Genomic DNA, 19,439 nt, shown 5'->3' with positions numbered 1-19,439 from the left:
TTTGACTGATTTTCCAGAAATCTCTTGGGGTCGAATCACTTTAACAATGAAATAACCCATACATAATAGAATTTCATTTAATAAAAAAGAAAAAAAAACATTTGTGGTAATTGTAATTAGTAGGATCAAAACATGATATAGTGTTTTAGTTCACTCTTATAACTTGACTTTAAATAATCGATTGTCAGTTCTAATGTTAAATCGTTGAAATAAATAATCTACATATTTTATTTTTTATTTAGTCTTTCTACTTAGGCATCATAATGATACATTGGCAGATCCAGTGGGGGTGTTGGGGGGTTGGAAACACACACCTCACAGCCTTTATTTTTATTTTTTATTAACTCACCTGACCAAAAGGCCAAGTGAGCTTTTCTCAAATTTAACCAAAGTTGGCCACAATCATTATTTGGGTATCTAGTAAAAAAAAGTGTGTCCAATAACCTCGCCTATCAACCAAGATAGCCAACATGGATAGAATAGAACGTAGGGGTAAAATGAAAATTTTGTCTATTACATGTATCTTGAAAACCTCAATGAATGGAGAAAATCAGACGGGACAGAAATGTTGGGATTTGCCAGCTGTCTATTTACAGCAAAACTTTATGACAACTTTATAGTCATTGCCCTTAAATATCAAATTTCAACATTTTTTTTCCATTTTTATGCCCCTGCCGTAGCGTAGGGGGCATTAAGTGTTACCCTTGTCCGTCCTTCTTGTACGTCCCCAAAATTGGTTTCCTTTCTCTAACTTTACTGTGCCTCAACCTTAACTATGATGACTCAGCATAAATTCACAGTTTACAGTATGCATAGTTCACTTAAAGCCCTGAATGCAAAGTAGATTCCGTGTAAAGAAAAAAAAAACATTTTAAAAGATAAAATTGTGGAAGTCAGCTCAGATGAAGACATGGTGGATGATATTAAACAGATGAGTGCATGTTGGATATAGATTAAAAAATCAGTCAAATTAGAAAAAATCATTCAACCCACACAATCCATCAATCATAACTTACCCCTCATTACTACTGTTTTCAAGCTAGTAATGTTACTCCCTCTGATACACCCATACATACCATTGTTCTACCTACATGCAATAGTGTACCCACAAGTGATACCTCTTAATTATAATAATAATAATAATAATAATAAATAAAAGAGGGTAAACACAGTTAGTTATAGTAAACTAATCTTCCCTGAGGCCCTCACATACAAATTACAATACAATCAAAAACAGATATTTACAGTCAACATGGTCAAGTAGTTCAATGTATTATTATTATAATTAATAGCTTTATAATTAATACTATTTTATTCAAAGGTCAAAACATAGGGCTGTGCAGCTAATTTTCAACATTTATATGCCCCAAACTTGTAAGAGTTTAAACTTATAATAAATTTCTGTTCTACCCCTCCCTTCATTAAATATAAATATTATAATTGAGTTTGCACACAAATTCTTTCAGATAGACATCTCATGTACAATCAAATGCAGTATCGTTTTATACTAGTAACCCCGCTATATCAGAGATTGTTCCTCCTTCAAACCCATCTTTGCACATTCCAAGTTTATATTTGTCATCTAGTGCAAACAACCAGTACCACAAACTACCAAAGTTCCATTTAAAAAACCAGTATCCTCAGGCATTTTTTTCTACAGAGCCATTGTATTTGCTTATGATTAAATGTCTTTGAAATAACCATTTAATCTTACAACAATTTCAGTATGCACAATAAGGGCATATCATGCACTCTTTGCGCAGCTGTTTATTGTATGTCAAAGCTTGATTTCAGTAACCGTAAGCATTCTTTGATATAGTTTTATTTTATATTGCTCCACAAGGAATACTGATGAGATTACCGGTATATATGGATTTTATATTAATTTTCAATTTAGTTTTAATTCTTGTAATTTCAGAATTCTTAGATACATATGATCTTTCATCCTAATTTACCCAAAATATTGTCTTTTACTTTACCTGAAGTAAGACCTATATCAAAATAGTAAATACTGCCTCTGAACTTGTCCTTATTACATCTTAGATCATACAAATACACTAAAACACACCTGCGGGTCTGTGACTGAATTAAAGTACCTATATAAAAATAAGAAGATGTGGTATGATTGCCAATTAGACAACATTCCACAAAAGACCAAATGACACAGAAATTAACATCTATAGGTCACCGTACAGCCTTAAACAATGAGTAAAACCCATACTGCATAGTCAGTTATAAAAGGCCCTGAAATGACAAATGTAAAACAATTCAAACAAGAAAACTAACGGCCTGATTTATGTACAAAATAGTGAATGAAAAACAAGTATGATATACAGCAACAAACGACAACCACTGAATTACAGGCTCCTGACTTGGGATAGGCACATACAGTATGTGGCGGGGTTAAACTAGTTTGAAGGCCCGCCAACCCTCCCTCTAACCTAGGACAGTGGTGTAACAGTACAACATAAGAACAAACTATAAAAATCAGTTGAAAAGGTCATCAGATCGATACAAAGCAGAAATCTAACAAAAACACAGAGTGAACGTGGCAGGGTACTTATACATCCCCACAACAAAAAGACACTAAGTACAGATCTGAAAGCACTCGCAAGTTACTGACAGCTAGTTCAAAGCCAATAATAACTAATAAAAAAAATTATGCATCTAAGACTAAAATATCAATCAGTACACATCCAACATCCAATGGATTTAGTGTAAAGACATCATTAACAGTCAGAGAAAAACATGACCTATGCCTTATATTAAGCCTGGATTTTTAGTACATGTAGTCGTATTGTCATCTGATAAAGTCATGCTGATTAGGTGCACAGTTTTCTCTGCTTTCAAAATCTTTCTGTTTGAACCCGTCCTGGTTTTCTTAATACAACCAGAAACTACATGTGACATATACTATTGGTATTGGGATCAGTTTCGACCCAGAACTTGTTAATTATTGGTGATATTAACTATGTGGAAAACAAAAGGGCCTGGAATGGTGTAATTTTTAGGCAGTTAACCTGCCTTATGCTAGCACTGTAGATTTGCATTTTTCCCCGAACTACTGAAATTGGTGCCATTGTCCTTATCTAGCAGGCTGGTAGTTCATGTATAACTAATTGGACACTTTTAGTTCTGGAATACCAAAAATAAGTCTAATATAACCTTAAATGATAGTCGAACAACCCAAAGTCAATAACGTTGCACATTGGAAATAGTGCTCAATGGAAAGTGTTACATTGAGTTTTATCTTCTGTTCTTTTGATAAGGATGTTAAAGAACAATTGTATGAAATTTCATCGTTGAAAATTTCTTTATACAAGTCGTTTACCAAATGACAAATTGCGCATGGATATCGTTTGGCGGTAATTTTAAACTAGTAGACAAAAGTAGATTTCAAGGATTTATTACAAATCGATACTATATTGCTACTTTGTTTACATGAATCGTACCTATTCCAGTGTCGTTTAAACGTAGCAGTCATTTGGCAGTCATGCATTGATAACTTTTTAAATGCGTACGTTCCTTTCTATTATATTATCCCGTTTTATTACATAACTGGCCTTGTCAAATGAAACGACAAATGATTTAATGGTTTCTAAGTTCAAGATTCGGGTCATGTGACAATAGGTCAGAGTTTATCGTGTATGCATTGTTTTCGGTTGGATTTTTTTTTTACATTGTATTGTCTTATTTTTACTTTTATACGTTTAACGTTTTATTTTTGTTATTGGTGAAAAAATAGTTAATCATATTTTGGATATCAACTGCATGCCATTTTCGCGATCTAAAAATTGGCAATGAAAGTAACCGAAATCCACTCTTCTGCTGCCAAGAAAGAATGGTTACTCCTCAATACTTTATGAATAGGAAAGTGAAGTTTTTATTTCTTCAAAATTCGGTTTGGTCAAAGCAATGATGATATTGTTATTTATACATCCTTGGTCAAAGATAAAAAAAAGTTATCCATATTTGGCTATAGTTCCACAACTTCAGACAACAGTGTCAGTGGACTTGTTAGTTTTTTTTTGTTCATAGAAAGGGAAGAAAAGCATAAATTTTGTACTGTAGAACTTACGTCAACCAAACTCAAGAGTTCTCCCCACGCAAATATAATATTGGAGAGTGGTCCTTAGACGTAATTTTAAACTAGTAGACAAAAGTAGATTTCAAGGATTTATTACAAATCGATACTATATTGCTACTTTGTTTACATGAATCGTACCTATTCCAGTGTCGTTTAAACGTAGCAGTCATTTGGCAGTCATGCATTGATAACTTTTTTAATGCGTACGTTCCTTTCTATTATATTATCCCGTTTTATTACATAACTGGCCTTGTCAAATGAAACGACAAATGATTTAATGGTTTCTAAGTTCAAGATTCGGGTCATGTGACAATAGGTCAGAGTTTATCGTGTATGCATTGTTTTCGGTTGGATTTTTTTTTTACATTGTATTGTCTTATTTTTACTTTTATACGTTTAACGTTTTATTTTTGTTATTGGTGAAAAAATAGTTAATCATATTTTGGATATCAACTGCATGCCATTTTCGCGATCTAAAAATTGGCAATGAAAGTAACCGAAATCCACTCTTCTGCTGCCAAGAAAGAATGGTTACTCCTCAATACTTTATGAATAGGAAAGTGAAGTTTTTATTTCTTCAAAATTCGGTTTGGTCAAAGCAATGATGATATTGTTATTTATACATCCTTGGTCAAAGTTAAAAAAAAGTTATCCATATTTGGCTATAGTTCCACAACTTCAGACAACAGTGTCAGTGGACTTGTTAGTTTTTTTTTGTTCATAGAAAGGGAAGAAAAGCATAAATTTTGTACTGTAGAACTTACGTCAACCAAACTCAAGAGTTCTCCCCACGCAAATATAATATTGGAGAGTGGTCCTTAGACCTATCAGCCTTAGGGCTGTCCTTTATTTCTGACCCATGTTGCTATAATTTTCAGTCAAAAAATCGTATATCGATAAAATTTTACCCGACTTGTTAAATCTTATCCGTGTAGTTTAAAATTCAAGGTGAAATTTTACCAACACCTTGATTGTAATTGATTTACCTGATGAGGTAGGTATGACGAGTGACGAGTCTCAGTTGTAAGCTTGTAAACTAGCACATTAAAATATTTATTCAGCGTTTTGGTCATGAACAAAGCAAGGTTCATAATCATGAACATAATATTAGCCGTCTATATAATAATTTGTGTAAAAATGCATCCTAAGATTGAAGCTTCCCATAAAACTGAGTCACTAAATCACCTTTTCAGAAATTCCCAATATAGATGCATTTGCTTTCTTCAATTATTCAATGGAGACATGCTTACACTTACATATACATACATCTTCTCAGACATTGATACTTTAAAAAATGATACATATTTTAAAGTAACTTGTATTAAAACCTGGTATCAATTTTTGAAAACAAATGGTATAGTTGTTGAGAAAAGTGTGTATAAAAGTGCAAAACAGAACAGTACAAAAAAATTGTTGATACGTGAGATTTTTTATACGACCGCAAAATGATTGCGGCGGTATAATGGTATGGTGATGTCGTCATCCAAAAAACATTTGGTTTCCAGACAATAACTTGAGTATAAGTGTATTGTTTTATCACACGTGCGCTCTTGATCACTTTTGAATTTGCAAAGCGTATGCAGGCTGCTTTTCATATTCCAGTTACAATTCAATTTTATTTATCACTGGAATTATTTAAACTTTAAAAGCTAAACGTTTTTAAACATGTTTGTTTAAAATATGACGTCTGAACGTGTAATTTGACCTAAATCCCAATCTGCCGTTTAGGACAAATAGCTTTAGTTTCACTCATGACTTGCAAATATGACTGTTTCCAAACCTTTGATTAGGACTCTTAGAGAAAGTTTTAAAATTACCTTTTATGGTATAAAGATACCAGAGTTTTTATACTCCCATGGCCATGTACTTGCTGAGTCCTGTTGTTCATTTGGACGATAATTAGAGTGTCCCATCATGGAGTGTAACTTATTTATACTGGTGAAATTTATTTAGAAAGGTCCTTTTAAACATAAAATTGAGAATGGAAATGGGGAATGTGTCAAAGAGACAACAACTCAACCATAGAGCAGACAACAGCCGAAGGCCACCAATGGGTCTTCAATGCAGCGAGAAACTCCCGCACCCCAAGGCGTCCTTCAGCTGGTCCCTAAATAAATATGTATACTAGTTCAGTGATAATGGACGTCATACTAAACTCCAAATTATACACAAGAAACTAAAATTAAAAATGATACAAGACTAACAAAGACCAGAGGCTCCTGACTTGGGACAGGCGCAAAAATGCAGCGGGGTTAAGCATGTTTTTTGAGATCTCAACCCTCCCCCTATACCTCTAGCCAATGTAGAAAAAACAAACGCACAACAGTACGCACAGTAAAACTCAGTTTAAGAGAAGTCCAAGTCCGATGTCAGAATAGGAAACAAAAGAAAATAAACAAAATGACAATAATACATAAATAACAACAGACTACTAGCAGTTACTGACATGCCAGCTCCAGACCTCAATTAAACTGATTGAAAGATTATGTCTTCATCATATGAATATCAGGCACAATCCCTCCTGTAAGGGGTTTAGTATTATACCATCATAAAATATATGAGAAGAACATAACCCTTGTCATGCCAACAACTGGTTTTAGAATGAATATGTTTAATTCCGATGCAAAGACCCTATAAGTGAATCAATATTAAAGCCAAAATATGCAATCTTTAATGACCTGACAACAGTATCGTAACTATATCCCTTCTTAATAAGTCTGTTTAAAGGTTTTGCACCATTAAAGAGTTTTACAAAGAACCTGTTGAAAATGCCTGTAGAATGTTTTCATGGAATACTTTAACTTGATTTAATGCATCAGATAGATGCATACCTCACGGCCTTCTTTATTGTTTTGTTTTATAATTTCCCACCTTGTGCAGAATATACCCAAGGACATATACATTGAGAAACAATTTACTCACAGTTCCTTTCATTAGGTGGTTTAAGCTTGTTTATTATGATCATGATCAATGATTGAATTTCAATGGTTTAGAATCGTGCTATATTTAATCACAGGATCTAGTCTCTATGGAATTTGTTGCTTATATAACTTTTAAAGAATGGTAAGTCGTGACAAATAGATATAATTGTCTCCTTCAAGAGTCCTCAGCCATTTATGATTTCTATCGTAAAAGTCAATTTAAAAAAAGAAAAGCAATATGTGAACCCGAGACTGCTGACTGGTCACCAAAATATTGTTGCTGAATTTTTTGCATTAGATTTGAAATAATTGACTGTGAATAAAAAAAGGTCATGATGATGTTAAACCACCTTTATTGAAAATATGTAAAAGTGTGTAGATTCTTGCACAAGTCGATTAAAAGGACTGTTGGATTTTAGTTGTAAATAGAAAAAAGTATTCAGCTACCTTTTGAATTTACCTTTTAAGGGTAGATTATTTTATTTATTACTTGGGAGTGTACAACATTTTTTCTTCGTGTTAAATATACAAAGTCCTAATCCTATTGCAATTCCTAGTTTCTGCAAATCAGATGTCTAAAGCAAATTGCACAGACCAATCGCAATATAAATTTTAGCACTCAGCTTGATTTATATATCTGGATGCATTTATCTTATCTTTCATATCTTCATCTTTTGTTTCCTGGATGCCTTTAATTATTCTTATTCTGATTATTTATTAACCGCATAATAATATGGTTTCAAGTTGGATTTCAAATCCGATTTTGTTGTGTTGCATGCAGAGGATTTAATATAATGTAAATGAACCAAGATGTGTGTAGGATAGCTGGTCAACACAATGCATACAATTTTCAAAACCGCACCATATTGCAAATATTTAGATGCTATAGGGTTGAACTACAATGCATTACAAACAAAAAGAAAATGGAAATTTAATTAACATACATTCCTGTTAAATCTTTTCCGAAAAATTTAAAATATACTATCAATAAACACAAACGTCAAGTATTTACTGATGGACATTTTTTTATCTAATCAATCTCTTCTTCAAGTCTGACTTTCCATTTTATAAATAGGTTGCTACACAAATATAAGAAGATACTTATAAAACCATACTAAAACGATATAAATTAATTAATGTAGTAATAAGTTGATGATTATTGTAAAAATATAAACTACTTTTTATGCGCCCGTTTACTGGACGTATTATGTTATACCGTTGTCCGTCCGTCGTCAACATGTTGGACAATAACTCAGAAACACTTTAACCAATTTGCATGAAACTTTGGTGAATTGTTTATATGTATTGACGTGAGCTCCCTTTCGATTTTTATAAATTTTAGATTTTACGTTTCCAAGTTATGGGGTTTTATTCATTAAAAAAGTAGGATTTTCCAGTTTTCGGACAATGACTCAAAAACGCTTTCACCAATTTGCAAGAAACTTTGGTGAATTGTTTATATCTATTGATGTGAGCTCCCTTTCGATTTTTATGAATTTCAGATTTTACATTTCTGAGTTATGTATGGGGTTTTATTCATAAAATTTTTTTTTTATATATAAAAAGGAGGATTTTCCAGTTTCAGACCAAAACTCAAAATTGATGTGAGCAGTTTCATGAAACTTTGGTGAATTGTTTTTATCTATTGACGTAAGCTCCCTTTCTGTTTTTATAAATTTTAGATTTTACATTTCAAAGTTATGGGATTTTATTCATAAAAAAGGGGTGATTTTCCAGTTTTCGGACAATATCTCAAAAGTGCTTTGAGCAGTTTTCATGAAACTTTGGTGACTGGTTTATATCTATTAAAATAACCTCCCTTTAGTTTTTTTATAAATTTCTGATATGACGCGATGGGCGTATCATGCGCTCATGGCCCAGCTCTTTATTTGTGAGATGCAAGGATTTAAAATCCTTGTGAATTGAAACCATGCAACTATATTTTTTTCATACACTACAGTTTACATTTTAGGTACTGATTTATTTGTGTGCATCCCTGATAATTTGTGCTGGTATGATGCATATAATTTTTCATAAATTTTATATATATGTATTCACGGTTAAAACAACTGTGACATAATATAACATTATTAATTATATAGTTACTATTAATGATAAATTTTGTTTCAGTTTAAACTTGATGATTTTAATGAATATTCCCTTGGTCTGTTGATGAAATTCAATATAATTTTTGACAGAAATATTGTTTTGTTTAATTATCTTTCCACTTTCCAACCAATGTGTTTCCGACCTAAGATAAATATTTTTAAGAAAAATATCGTTTTGTTAATTTTCTTCTTGCTTTCCAACATTTATACAAAATATCATGTGGTAAATGTTCAGAAAAAATCAGTTTATTCTGGGATATGATATATTTTGTCAGTGTAGTATTCCCAGGTTTATTGTAGAGCCTGCAACTTTTGTCGCAAAAGCGAAACATAGCGATCCTACATTCCGTCAGCGTCGTCCACAAATATTCACTCTGTGGTTAAAGTTTTTGAAATTTTAATAACTTTCTTAAACTATCCTGCATTTCTACCAAACTTGGACAGAAGCTTGTTTATGATCATAAGATAGTATCCAGAAGTAAATTTTGTAAAAAAAAAATCCTGTTAAAGTTTTTGAAATTTTAATAACTTTCTTAAACTATCCTGCATTTGTACCAAACTTGGACAGAAGCTTGTTTATGATCATAAGATAGTATCCAGAAGTAAATTTTGTAAAAAAAAAATCCTGTTTATCTGTATTTTACTTATAAATGGACTTAGTTTTTCTGCCAGTTAACATTACATTCACTCTGTGGTTAAAGTTTTTAAAATTTTAACAACTTTCTTAAACTATCTTGGATTTGTACCAAACTTGGACAGAAGCTTGTTTATGATTAAAGGCTAGTATCTAGAGGGAAATTTTGTAAAAATTTATTTCCTGTTTTTCCGTATATTACTTATATAAACTTATAAAGTTTTTCTTCCACTTAACATTACAAACAGTCTGCAGTTAAAGTTTTTAAAACATTTATTAGATGCATAAACCATCCTGGATTTTTACCAAACTTGGATAGAAGCTTCTTACAATCAAAAGATAGTATCTAGAGGAAAATTTTTAATAATTTTTTCCCTATTTTTGTTGAGCCTGTGACTAACAGCAAAAGTAGGCGAGACACTTGGTTCAGCGGAACCCTTACGAATTTTTGTCACAATGAACAATAGCATGTTGTGTTAAACACTACACACACAATGCATACATGGACCATCTCAAAACATGAATTATATAATTGTGTTATCATTATATTTGATATTTAATAAACATTCACATGAAAACACATATGTTCTGTCAAAAGGCAAATACTTTGGATCGAAAATTTTGAGACGTTCCGAGAATCTTGTTCCAATGATATCTGATTGGCCCCTAGAAGCTTCCGAAACTCACCAATATATAGACGCCTCAGCAAAAAATATGAATGACCAGAAATAAATACTTCCTTCAAGAATATCCAAATATTTTATGATGTATATCTTTTAAATCCTTCAATGTTGGTTGAGCTGGATTATTTTGATCTATTTTCTGGTTTTAGATATGCACGTAACATTACAGCCAGCAATGATGGAAGAAGTATTTGATATGCGATATATTATAGCCATTGGAGTGTCTGTGACCGTTCTCTTCCTTATCCTGGCTGCAGTTCTTATATGTCGTGGTAGGTAAAATTATCTACAAAAAAGCAATTTCAAATAAAAGTTATCATGATTAAGATTCTAATATTAAATAATGGCTGTTTAATTTTCTCAAAATTATTTAGTTTTTTAAAAAGGACAGTTTCTCATAAAACAGGTAGTATGTTTGTTTAATTTGTTTTGTGATTAGCTGGTAAATTTTTTTCTGATTTTCAAAATAGCGAAACTTAGTAAAAATTTCCAAGCAATATTCTCAGATGGTACCCTTCTTTAGCTCACCTGGCCCATTGCCATCATTTGGCATCTGTTGTTGTCCTTCATCTTTCAGTTGTCATTGTCATACATTTTTTTAAAGATCTGCTAAACCAATTTCAGCCAAACTTTGTGTGAATGACCCTTAGGGTATCTAGTATGAATTTTGTGGTTTTTTTTCTTTAGCTAGTAGTCAACAAACATGGCTGCCATGCTAAAAATAGATCATATAGGTAAAATGCATTGTCTTATATTTGAAAAAATTATAATACATAGAGAAAATCAGACCGTGGCTAAAAGGCTCAGAATGTCAAGATCTACCTTCTTCTAGTTTGCACCAAAACTATCAGATAACGATTTTTTTCTTGAATGTATGTGCTTTCTATACAAATGTTATATTGAAAGAATTAAATCAGTAATTTTTCAGAAAATATATTTTTGTTTTTGTTATTTGTTTTGTTTATAAATCAGACCATTGGTTTTCTCATTTGAATTGTTTATCATTTTGTCATTTTTGGGCCTTTTATATAACTTACTATACAGTTTTTCTCATTGTTGAACACTGTACAGTGACCTATAGTTGCTTACATCTAAGTCACTTGGTCCTAGTGGATAATTGTATCATAGGCATCAATACCACATCTTATTTTTTATTTATTTAGTAATTTTTTCATCAAAACTTTCAACAAAAGACTCAGTATCGATTTATGTAATCAACAAAGTATTATATTTCACTTTCTTATAAAATCTATACTATTCTATTTTATTAAAATTAATTTTACTTTGTCTTTCTTTTAATGGAAATATAAAATTTCCATATTTTGTCTATTTTTCTCTCATCCTTTCTACAGTTTTCAACCTAGACCTTTTAACTTACAGAAAGATTTCAAACATATTCAGATTGTAGCTTGCTATTATGGTAATGTTTGAGGATTTTTTTATCTTTTTCCAAGACATTTAAATTGAGTCATTATTCAGCAAAATAAGAAAAATACAGCATTAATTTTGAGTAATCAAATCCTTCTACAAACTTGAAACTTCATAGAATATATATTAAAGTGGCGCATTTCCCAATGTGTAGTTTTTTTCCTATTTTGAATTTCAATTGATTTTTGCTGTTTTTGCTTTTCAGGGACAAACAAATACTTATTTTAATTAAAATCTTCCTTTTGGTTGAATTAACTTTCTCATACATTTCCATAATAAAATCACTCAACTCTTTATGGTCAAGGGCATTGAATTGTAAATCCTAAGCTTATAAGGGTTACATGAAAACTGTTTTAAGACTGACAATGTCATTAAGCATAAGTATTAGGTCTACTTAATTACTGCTTAATTATACTGCAATGTATTGTGTTGACATGAGCTGGTTATTGTTTATTTTTAACTTGCATAGAGTTACTTATTGGATTAAAATGGAAGATTTAGAGAGTGCTATTACTGTAATGCCTAATAAATATTTTAATTAAGAAGACAATATATTCTTACAGATACGTGTAGAAATACAAATAATTATCCTTCCTCTGGCAAATAATAATCAATGGCTGAACTGTTGTTTATGGTTATAGTACTGTTTGGTAGATATTGGCAGTTGGATAAAAAGTAAATTGCTTTCTTTAGGATTCAGAACAGTCTCTTTACACACTTACTTAAACATGCTTTAATTTTGCTGTTGATCTAAAATAAAAAATAAAAAATTATTGAAACATTGAAATTTAATAAAAGGAAATGTGGGATATACATCAATACACAGTAACCCAATGACTAAAATTATCAATACATGTCAAGAGGTCAACATACAGTTTACAACAATGGACAGGTGTTTATAAAATATGTCAAGGTTTCAAAGCGTCATCGGTCTCCAAAAATTTTCATGTCTATTAATATATTCAAGGCAAAAGATATATAAAGAAAGGAAGAAATTGAGTGAAAATCAAATACTGAATATAATTAAAGGAGATGTGGTATGACTGCAAACATAACAACTATCCACCAGTGAGGGATGTATGTTGAAATCTAGATGTCTTTGGGTTGTTTTTGTCATTGGTTTGCTGTCTCATTGTTGTATACCCCACATTATATTTAATTTATATCAAAATTTGTTAGTTTGGTGAAATTATAATTTACACTGACAAAATTATTCAGATCTGTATAAATATCTCTATTAATCTTACAGGAATCAGACACACAACCAGTGTTTCCCCTTATCAGCCCTGAATTGAATTTAGATAAAAAGAAAACATGATACTGATTTGTAAGCACATGATGTATGTTTCTGAAATAATATTCATCTGGTAGGCTCCTAAACACAAGTTTGGAATTTAGCCCTTAATGACATAATCTTTTTTTATGAGCTGAATCTTGCTAGTGACATATTTGATGGAAATGAAACCATATCTCTATCATGTTTTGATACTCACATTAATTATTGTGCCACCACTCCAGAGTAGGGGTGGGGGGATTCTGTTTTATTTCTGTCCATCAGTCCAATGAAATTCAATGAAAATCACAATTTTCCTGAAACTTGGTATCAGTCTTTGTGTGATAGTACCATACCATGTCATGCAGTTTCAGATTCATAGATCCTCAACTACCTGTTTACCGAATACTTATAAATTTTAACACACAGTTGCCATGTATGAAATTTGAGTTGCATTTTTCAAGTGAACTACAAATAAGAGCTTCCTGAAATTTGTTATCAGTCTTGGTGTGATAATGCAATACCATGTAACACATAATGGCCATGTATGCAATTTTTGTAGGGAACAAAAATAATTTTGGCATTCAGCATTTAGGTACATTGTGGTTAGTCAGCATTTAGGTGCAATGTGGTTAGTCAACATTTAGGTACATTGTGGTTAGTCAACATTTGGTACACTGTGGTAAGTCAGTATTTAGGTACATTGTGGTAAGTCATCATTTAGGTATATTCTGGTCAGTCAACATTTAGGTGCATTGTAGTTAGTCAACATTAAGGTGTATTTTGGATAGTCAACATTTAGGTACATTGTGGTTTTTCAACATTTAGGTACATTGTGGTTAGTCAACATTTAGGTACATTGAGAATAGTCAACATTTAGGTGTAGTTTAGTTGGTCAACATTTAGGTATATTATGGTTAGTCAACATTTAGGTACATTGTGGTTAGTCAGCATTTAGGTGCATTGTGGTTAGTCAACATTTAGGTGTATTTTTGTTAGTCAACATTGTGTATTTTGGTTAGTCACAATTTAAATGTATTCTTGTTATTTAGCATTTAATAGGTTCATTGTGGTTAGTTAGCATTTAGGTTTAATTTTGTTATTCAACATTTGGATACATTGTGGTGAGTCAACCTTATAAAACATTGCTTTTAGTCAACATTTAGGTACATTGTGGTTAGTCAACATTTGGTACACTGTGGTAAGTCAGTATTTAGGTACATTGTGGTAAGTCATCATTTAGGTATATTCTGGTCAGTCAACATTTAGGTGCATTGTAGTTAGTCAACATTAAGGTGTATTTTGGATAGTCAACATTTAGGTATATTATGGTTAGTCAACATTTAGGTACATTGTGGTTAGTCAGCATTTAGGTGCATTGTGGTTAGTCAACATTTAGGTGTATTTTTGTTAGTCAACATTGTGTATTTTGGTTAGTCACAATTTAAATGTATTCTTGTTATTTAGCATTTAATAGGTTCATTGTGGTTAGTTAGCATTTAGGTTTAATTTTGTTATTCAACATTTGGATACATTGTGGTGAGTCAACCTTATAAAACATTGCTTTTAGTCAAAATTTAGGTGCATTGTGGTTTAAGTCAGCATTTAGATGCATTTTGGTTAGTCGCATACAGGTGTATTTTTGTTAAAAACCATATAGGTGCATTGTGATAAGTAAGCATTTAGGTACATTGTAGATAGTCAACATTAGGAAACACTCCTATTATTCAACATTGAGGTGTATTTTTGTTATTCAACATTTAGGCACATTGTGGTTTGTCAGCATTTAGGTACATTGTGGTTAGTCAGCATTTAAGTGCATTGTGGTTAGTCAGCATTTAGGTACATTGTGGTAAGTCAGCATTTATGTGTATTGTGGTTAGTCAACATTTAAGTGCATTGTGGTTAGTCAACATTTAGGTGCATTGTGGTTAGTCAACATTTAGGTACATTGTGGTTATTCAGCATTTAGGTACATTTTGGTTCGTCATTGTTTAGGTACACTGTGGTTAGTCAGCATTTAGGTACATTGGAGTTAGTCAACATTTATTTACATTGTGGTTAGTCAACATTTAGGTACATTGTGGTTAGTCAACATTTAGGTACATTAGTCAACATTTAGGTACATTGTGGTTAGTCAGCATTTAGGTACATTGTAGTTAGTCAACATTTAGGTACATTGTGGTTAGTCAGCATTTAAGTGCGTTGTGGTTAGTCAACATTTAGGTGCATTGTGGTCAGTCAACATTTAGGTACATTGTGGTTATTCAGCATTTAGGTGCATTGTAGTTCGTCAACGTTTAGGTACACTGTGGTTAGTCAGCACTTAGGTACATTGTAGTTAGTCAACATGTAGGTACATTGTGGTTAGTCAACATTTAGGTACATTGGTTAGTCAGCATTTAGGTACATTGTAGTTAGTCAACATTTAGGTACATTGTGGTTAGTCAGCATTTAAGTGCGTTGTGGTTAGTCAACATTTAGGTGCATTGTGCTCAGTCAACATTTAGGTACATTGTGGTTATTCAGCATTTAGGTGCATTGTAGTTCGTCAACGTTTAGGTACACTGTGGTTAGTCAGCACTTAGGTACATTGTAGTTAGTCAACATTTAGGTACATTGCGGTTAGTCAGCATTTTGGTATATTGTGGTTATTCAGCAGTTAGGTACATTGTGGTTAAATATTTTAAAACTTGAATAACTTTGTCAAACGGTTATGGAATTTTACTTGGACAGAACCTGAAGAGATAATCAAGAGACAGCACCCTAAGCAAAATATTGAATTTTTTTTCTGTTCAATGTTTACCGACAGCAACAGTTGCAGACAGGGTAGAATCATTTATGATATTTATCTAGTAGAGATCCTGGTACCTGTTGTATCTTGACATATTTATCCACAATGTCATAGAGGCTAGTTTATAAGTTTTGTTTTGATTATAAAATATTCAATTTGATGGCTTAAAACTGGATCAGGACATTGGTATACATACAAAAACTAAGATTCCCTAACTCCCATTGAGTTGTATGTTGCTCTTCAACTTTGTACTTTATTTGGCCTTTTATTTTTTTTTTTGAGCGTTACTGATGAGTCTTTTGTAGACAAAACGCGTCTCTGGCGTACAAAATTTTAATCTTGGTATCTATGATGAGTTTATTTGTATAAACTTTTGTTTCAATATAGTGTTTGACAAGTATCTGATTCGAAATATTGAGAGCATGCTATCGGAAAGATTCCATGATGGTGTAAGCTTTTCATTATTTTCTAGGTGCTGCTCCAACATCTGGCACATTAAATTTAACTTCAGGGGAATAACTGTATACAGTTCGAGATGTGGATGTGAAACTGCATTTAGATCTCATTAAATATGCTTGCTTTGTTGTGCCCTGTTTTTAAAATGAATTTTTAAATCTTTTTTTTATGATTTTCTTTTAAATTTTAAATATTTTTCCATTGAATGTCCTCAGTTGCCTTCATAAATTCTAAATATAAACATTACTAAATGAACAATGGAAGGAAACTGCAATAAACTATTGATAGAAAAAAAAATAAGATCATTGATCATTCTTGAAAATAAATTAGCTTGATTTATAGTTTAACAGAAGCATAGAAGAAGAAAGGAAAGGATTGTCAATTTTATATAATTACAATTTGAAGCATTCTATATCTGTTTCTATGCCTTTACGCAATGTGGGTGTGTGACTTCATTTAATTATTACCTCGACCTGGATAATCCCACCTAACAATGCAGGTGTGTGCATTCATGTAATTACAACTAGGTCTGGATAATCTTATCTGACTATGCTGGCCTGAGTCTCAATTAAATAACAAGCAAGGCCCTGAAAATGAATACCATCTGACTATACTGGATTGTAACTTGATTGAAATGCAAACAAGGCCTTGATAATCCCATCTAACTATACTATAGACTCTTGTAACTTGATTTAATTACAAAATAGGCCTTGATAATCCCATCTTACTATACTCTCTTGTAACTTGATTTATTTACAAAGAAGGCCTTGATAATCCCATCTGACTGTACTTGGTAATGTGACTTGATTTAATTACAAACTAGGCCTTGATAATCCCATCTGACTATACTGGTTTATAACTTGTTTTAATTACTACCTAGGCCTTGATGATCTCATCTGACTTTTCTGGCATGTGACTTGATTTCATTTCAGCAGCCAACAACAATCACTAGATGACAGGCACAGAAAGAATTTGGCTGGGTTACCCGTTTTTGGGAGCGTTGAACCTTCCATATACCGTATAGCGTTTTTTTTTCACAGATATAAAATTTTACAATTTAAGCTGGGGTAACACATTCCTATTCCTTGATAGAACTATTCCCGATTAAAATTTGTCAAAAGTCTGATCAAGATCCTGTGAATCGTGGCTGGAAATTCAAACTTTAAACAAAATTTGTAAAAACATTTATTTAATCACGACAAAAATCAGGTTTCAATTTTCTATTCTACAATGTATTTTCTAAGAGTATTCATAGTTCCTGAAGGCTAGTTCGAAGCCCAATATGATTAATAAATTAACTATGTTTTACAGGCCTAAAATATCAATCAGAGAACCTCCAAAGAATGTAGTGAAAGGACATCATAAATAGTCTAAGAAATGTATGACCTTGTACAATTCTAAAATACATGTATACGTTTTAACAAGATGAAGGACCATACGTTTTATAATTGGATAGCAATACTGTTTCAGTTATGTATTAAACGGTTAAAACAAAATCAATGCAAGTACCAATAAAGACAATATTTAAAGAACTTTCTTCAATGTTAACCTGATAACCTTTAAGACCAAATTTCTATAAATTACATGCATGTAAGATTTGAAGAAATACAGTTAACTTATAATGGTATATTGATATGTTGTACAGTTAACTTATAATGGTATATTGATATGTTGTTAGGAAGTAGAATGTTCATAATTCAGTCTAGTATCATTCTGTTATTGGCACAAATAATTTTTCTTTTGATACTTTTTTTGCTTCAGTTAATCAACAGAAAAAGAAACAGAATGCCAAACTTGTTAGACTTGAACTGAATTCCACGCCAACACGCGGTTATGCCATAAGGACATCAACTGCTAATGGTCTCCTTCCAAGTACTTTACTACATTCTACAGGAATAATGGCAGAATATAATCCAAATTACGACTTTGTTGTGGCCAACTGTCCAGAACAGAAGTTAAATGAGATTAATGCAAATAATCTACGATTAGTTAGGTATGTTAAACTGCCTGTGTATTTTATAGGATTTATCAGCAGAGAGTTTTGTCTGTGTCTGTCTTTTGAGCTGATTTAATTATATCTTTATGGTCCTCTTGAAGATTTATGGTTGATGACCCCAACAACCTTCAAACAACCTTCAAATATGCCTCTCCATTACTGAGAATACAAAATTTGACTAAAAATTTGGTAAAAAAGTGAGAAAAATCATGTGATGTATCAATTGCTATGAAACTTTGACTAAATTATTGGTTTAACTCTTTAAGAATTAATGTTGATTAATGAACCCATCTAATTTAAGCATGATTGCCACTGTATTACTTATATACAAAATTTGGCAGAATGGACCAATTGCTACCAAACTTTGATTAAATGATACATTTATAATCCTTTTTAGCTCACCTGGCCCAAAGGGCCAAGTGAGCTTTTCTCATCACTTGGCGTCCGTCGTCCGTCGTCATTAACTTTTACAAAAATCTTCTCCTCTGAAACTACTGGGCCAAATTTGACCAAACTTGTCCACAATCATCATTGGGGTATCTAGTTTAAAAAATGTGTCCGGTGACCCGGCCAACCAACCAAGATGGCCGCCATGGCTAAAAATAGAACATAGGGGTAAAATGTAGATTTTGGCTTATATCTCTGAAACCAAAGCATTTAGAGCAAATCTGACATAGGGTAAAATTGTTTATTAGGTCAAGATCTATCTGCCCTGAAATTTTCAGATGAATCGGACAACCCGTTGTTGGGTTGCTGCCCCTGAATTGGTAATTTTAAGGAAATATTGCCGTTTTTGGTTATTATCTTGAATATTATTATAGATAGAGATAAACTGTAAACAGCAATAATGTTCAGCAAAGTAAGATCTACAAATAAGTCAACTTGACCAAAATGGTCAGTTGACCCCTTAAGGAGTTATTGCCCTTTATAGTCAATTTGTAACCATTTTTCGTAAATTTTTGTAATTCTTTACAAAAATCTTCTCCTCTGAAACTACTAAGTCAAATTTAACCAAACTTGTCTACAATCATCATTAGAGTATCTAGTTTAAAAAATGTG

General features: G+C 32.0%; 1 protein-coding gene across 11 annotated transcripts in view; it reads left to right on the top strand.

Moving 5' to 3' along the window:
• The window catches only part of LOC127737499 (ALK tyrosine kinase receptor-like), a 131,291-nt gene that overhangs the window by 34,461 nt on the left and 77,391 nt on the right, over positions 1 to 19,439 (top strand). For all 11 annotated transcript variants that reach the window (XR_007999602.1, XR_007999596.1, XR_007999601.1 and 8 more), the window contains 2 exons: positions 10,583 to 10,705; positions 18,146 to 18,377. Coding sequence is in view for 2 of the 11 variants with exons in the window: in XM_052248288.1 (XP_052104248.1) it covers positions 10,583 to 10,705; positions 18,146 to 18,377 (355 nt within the window). In the remaining 9 variants the exon portion in view is untranslated. The remainder of the gene's footprint in view (positions 1 to 10,582; positions 10,706 to 18,145; positions 18,378 to 19,439) is intronic.

The sequence above is a fragment of the Mytilus californianus genome, unplaced genomic scaffold (assembly GCF_021869535.1).
Source record: "Mytilus californianus isolate M0D057914Y unplaced genomic scaffold, xbMytCali1.0.p SCAF_4, whole genome shotgun sequence".
NCBI lineage: Eukaryota > Metazoa > Mollusca > Bivalvia > Mytilida > Mytilidae > Mytilus > Mytilus californianus.
This window is presented reverse-complemented; position numbering and strand designations above follow the sequence as displayed.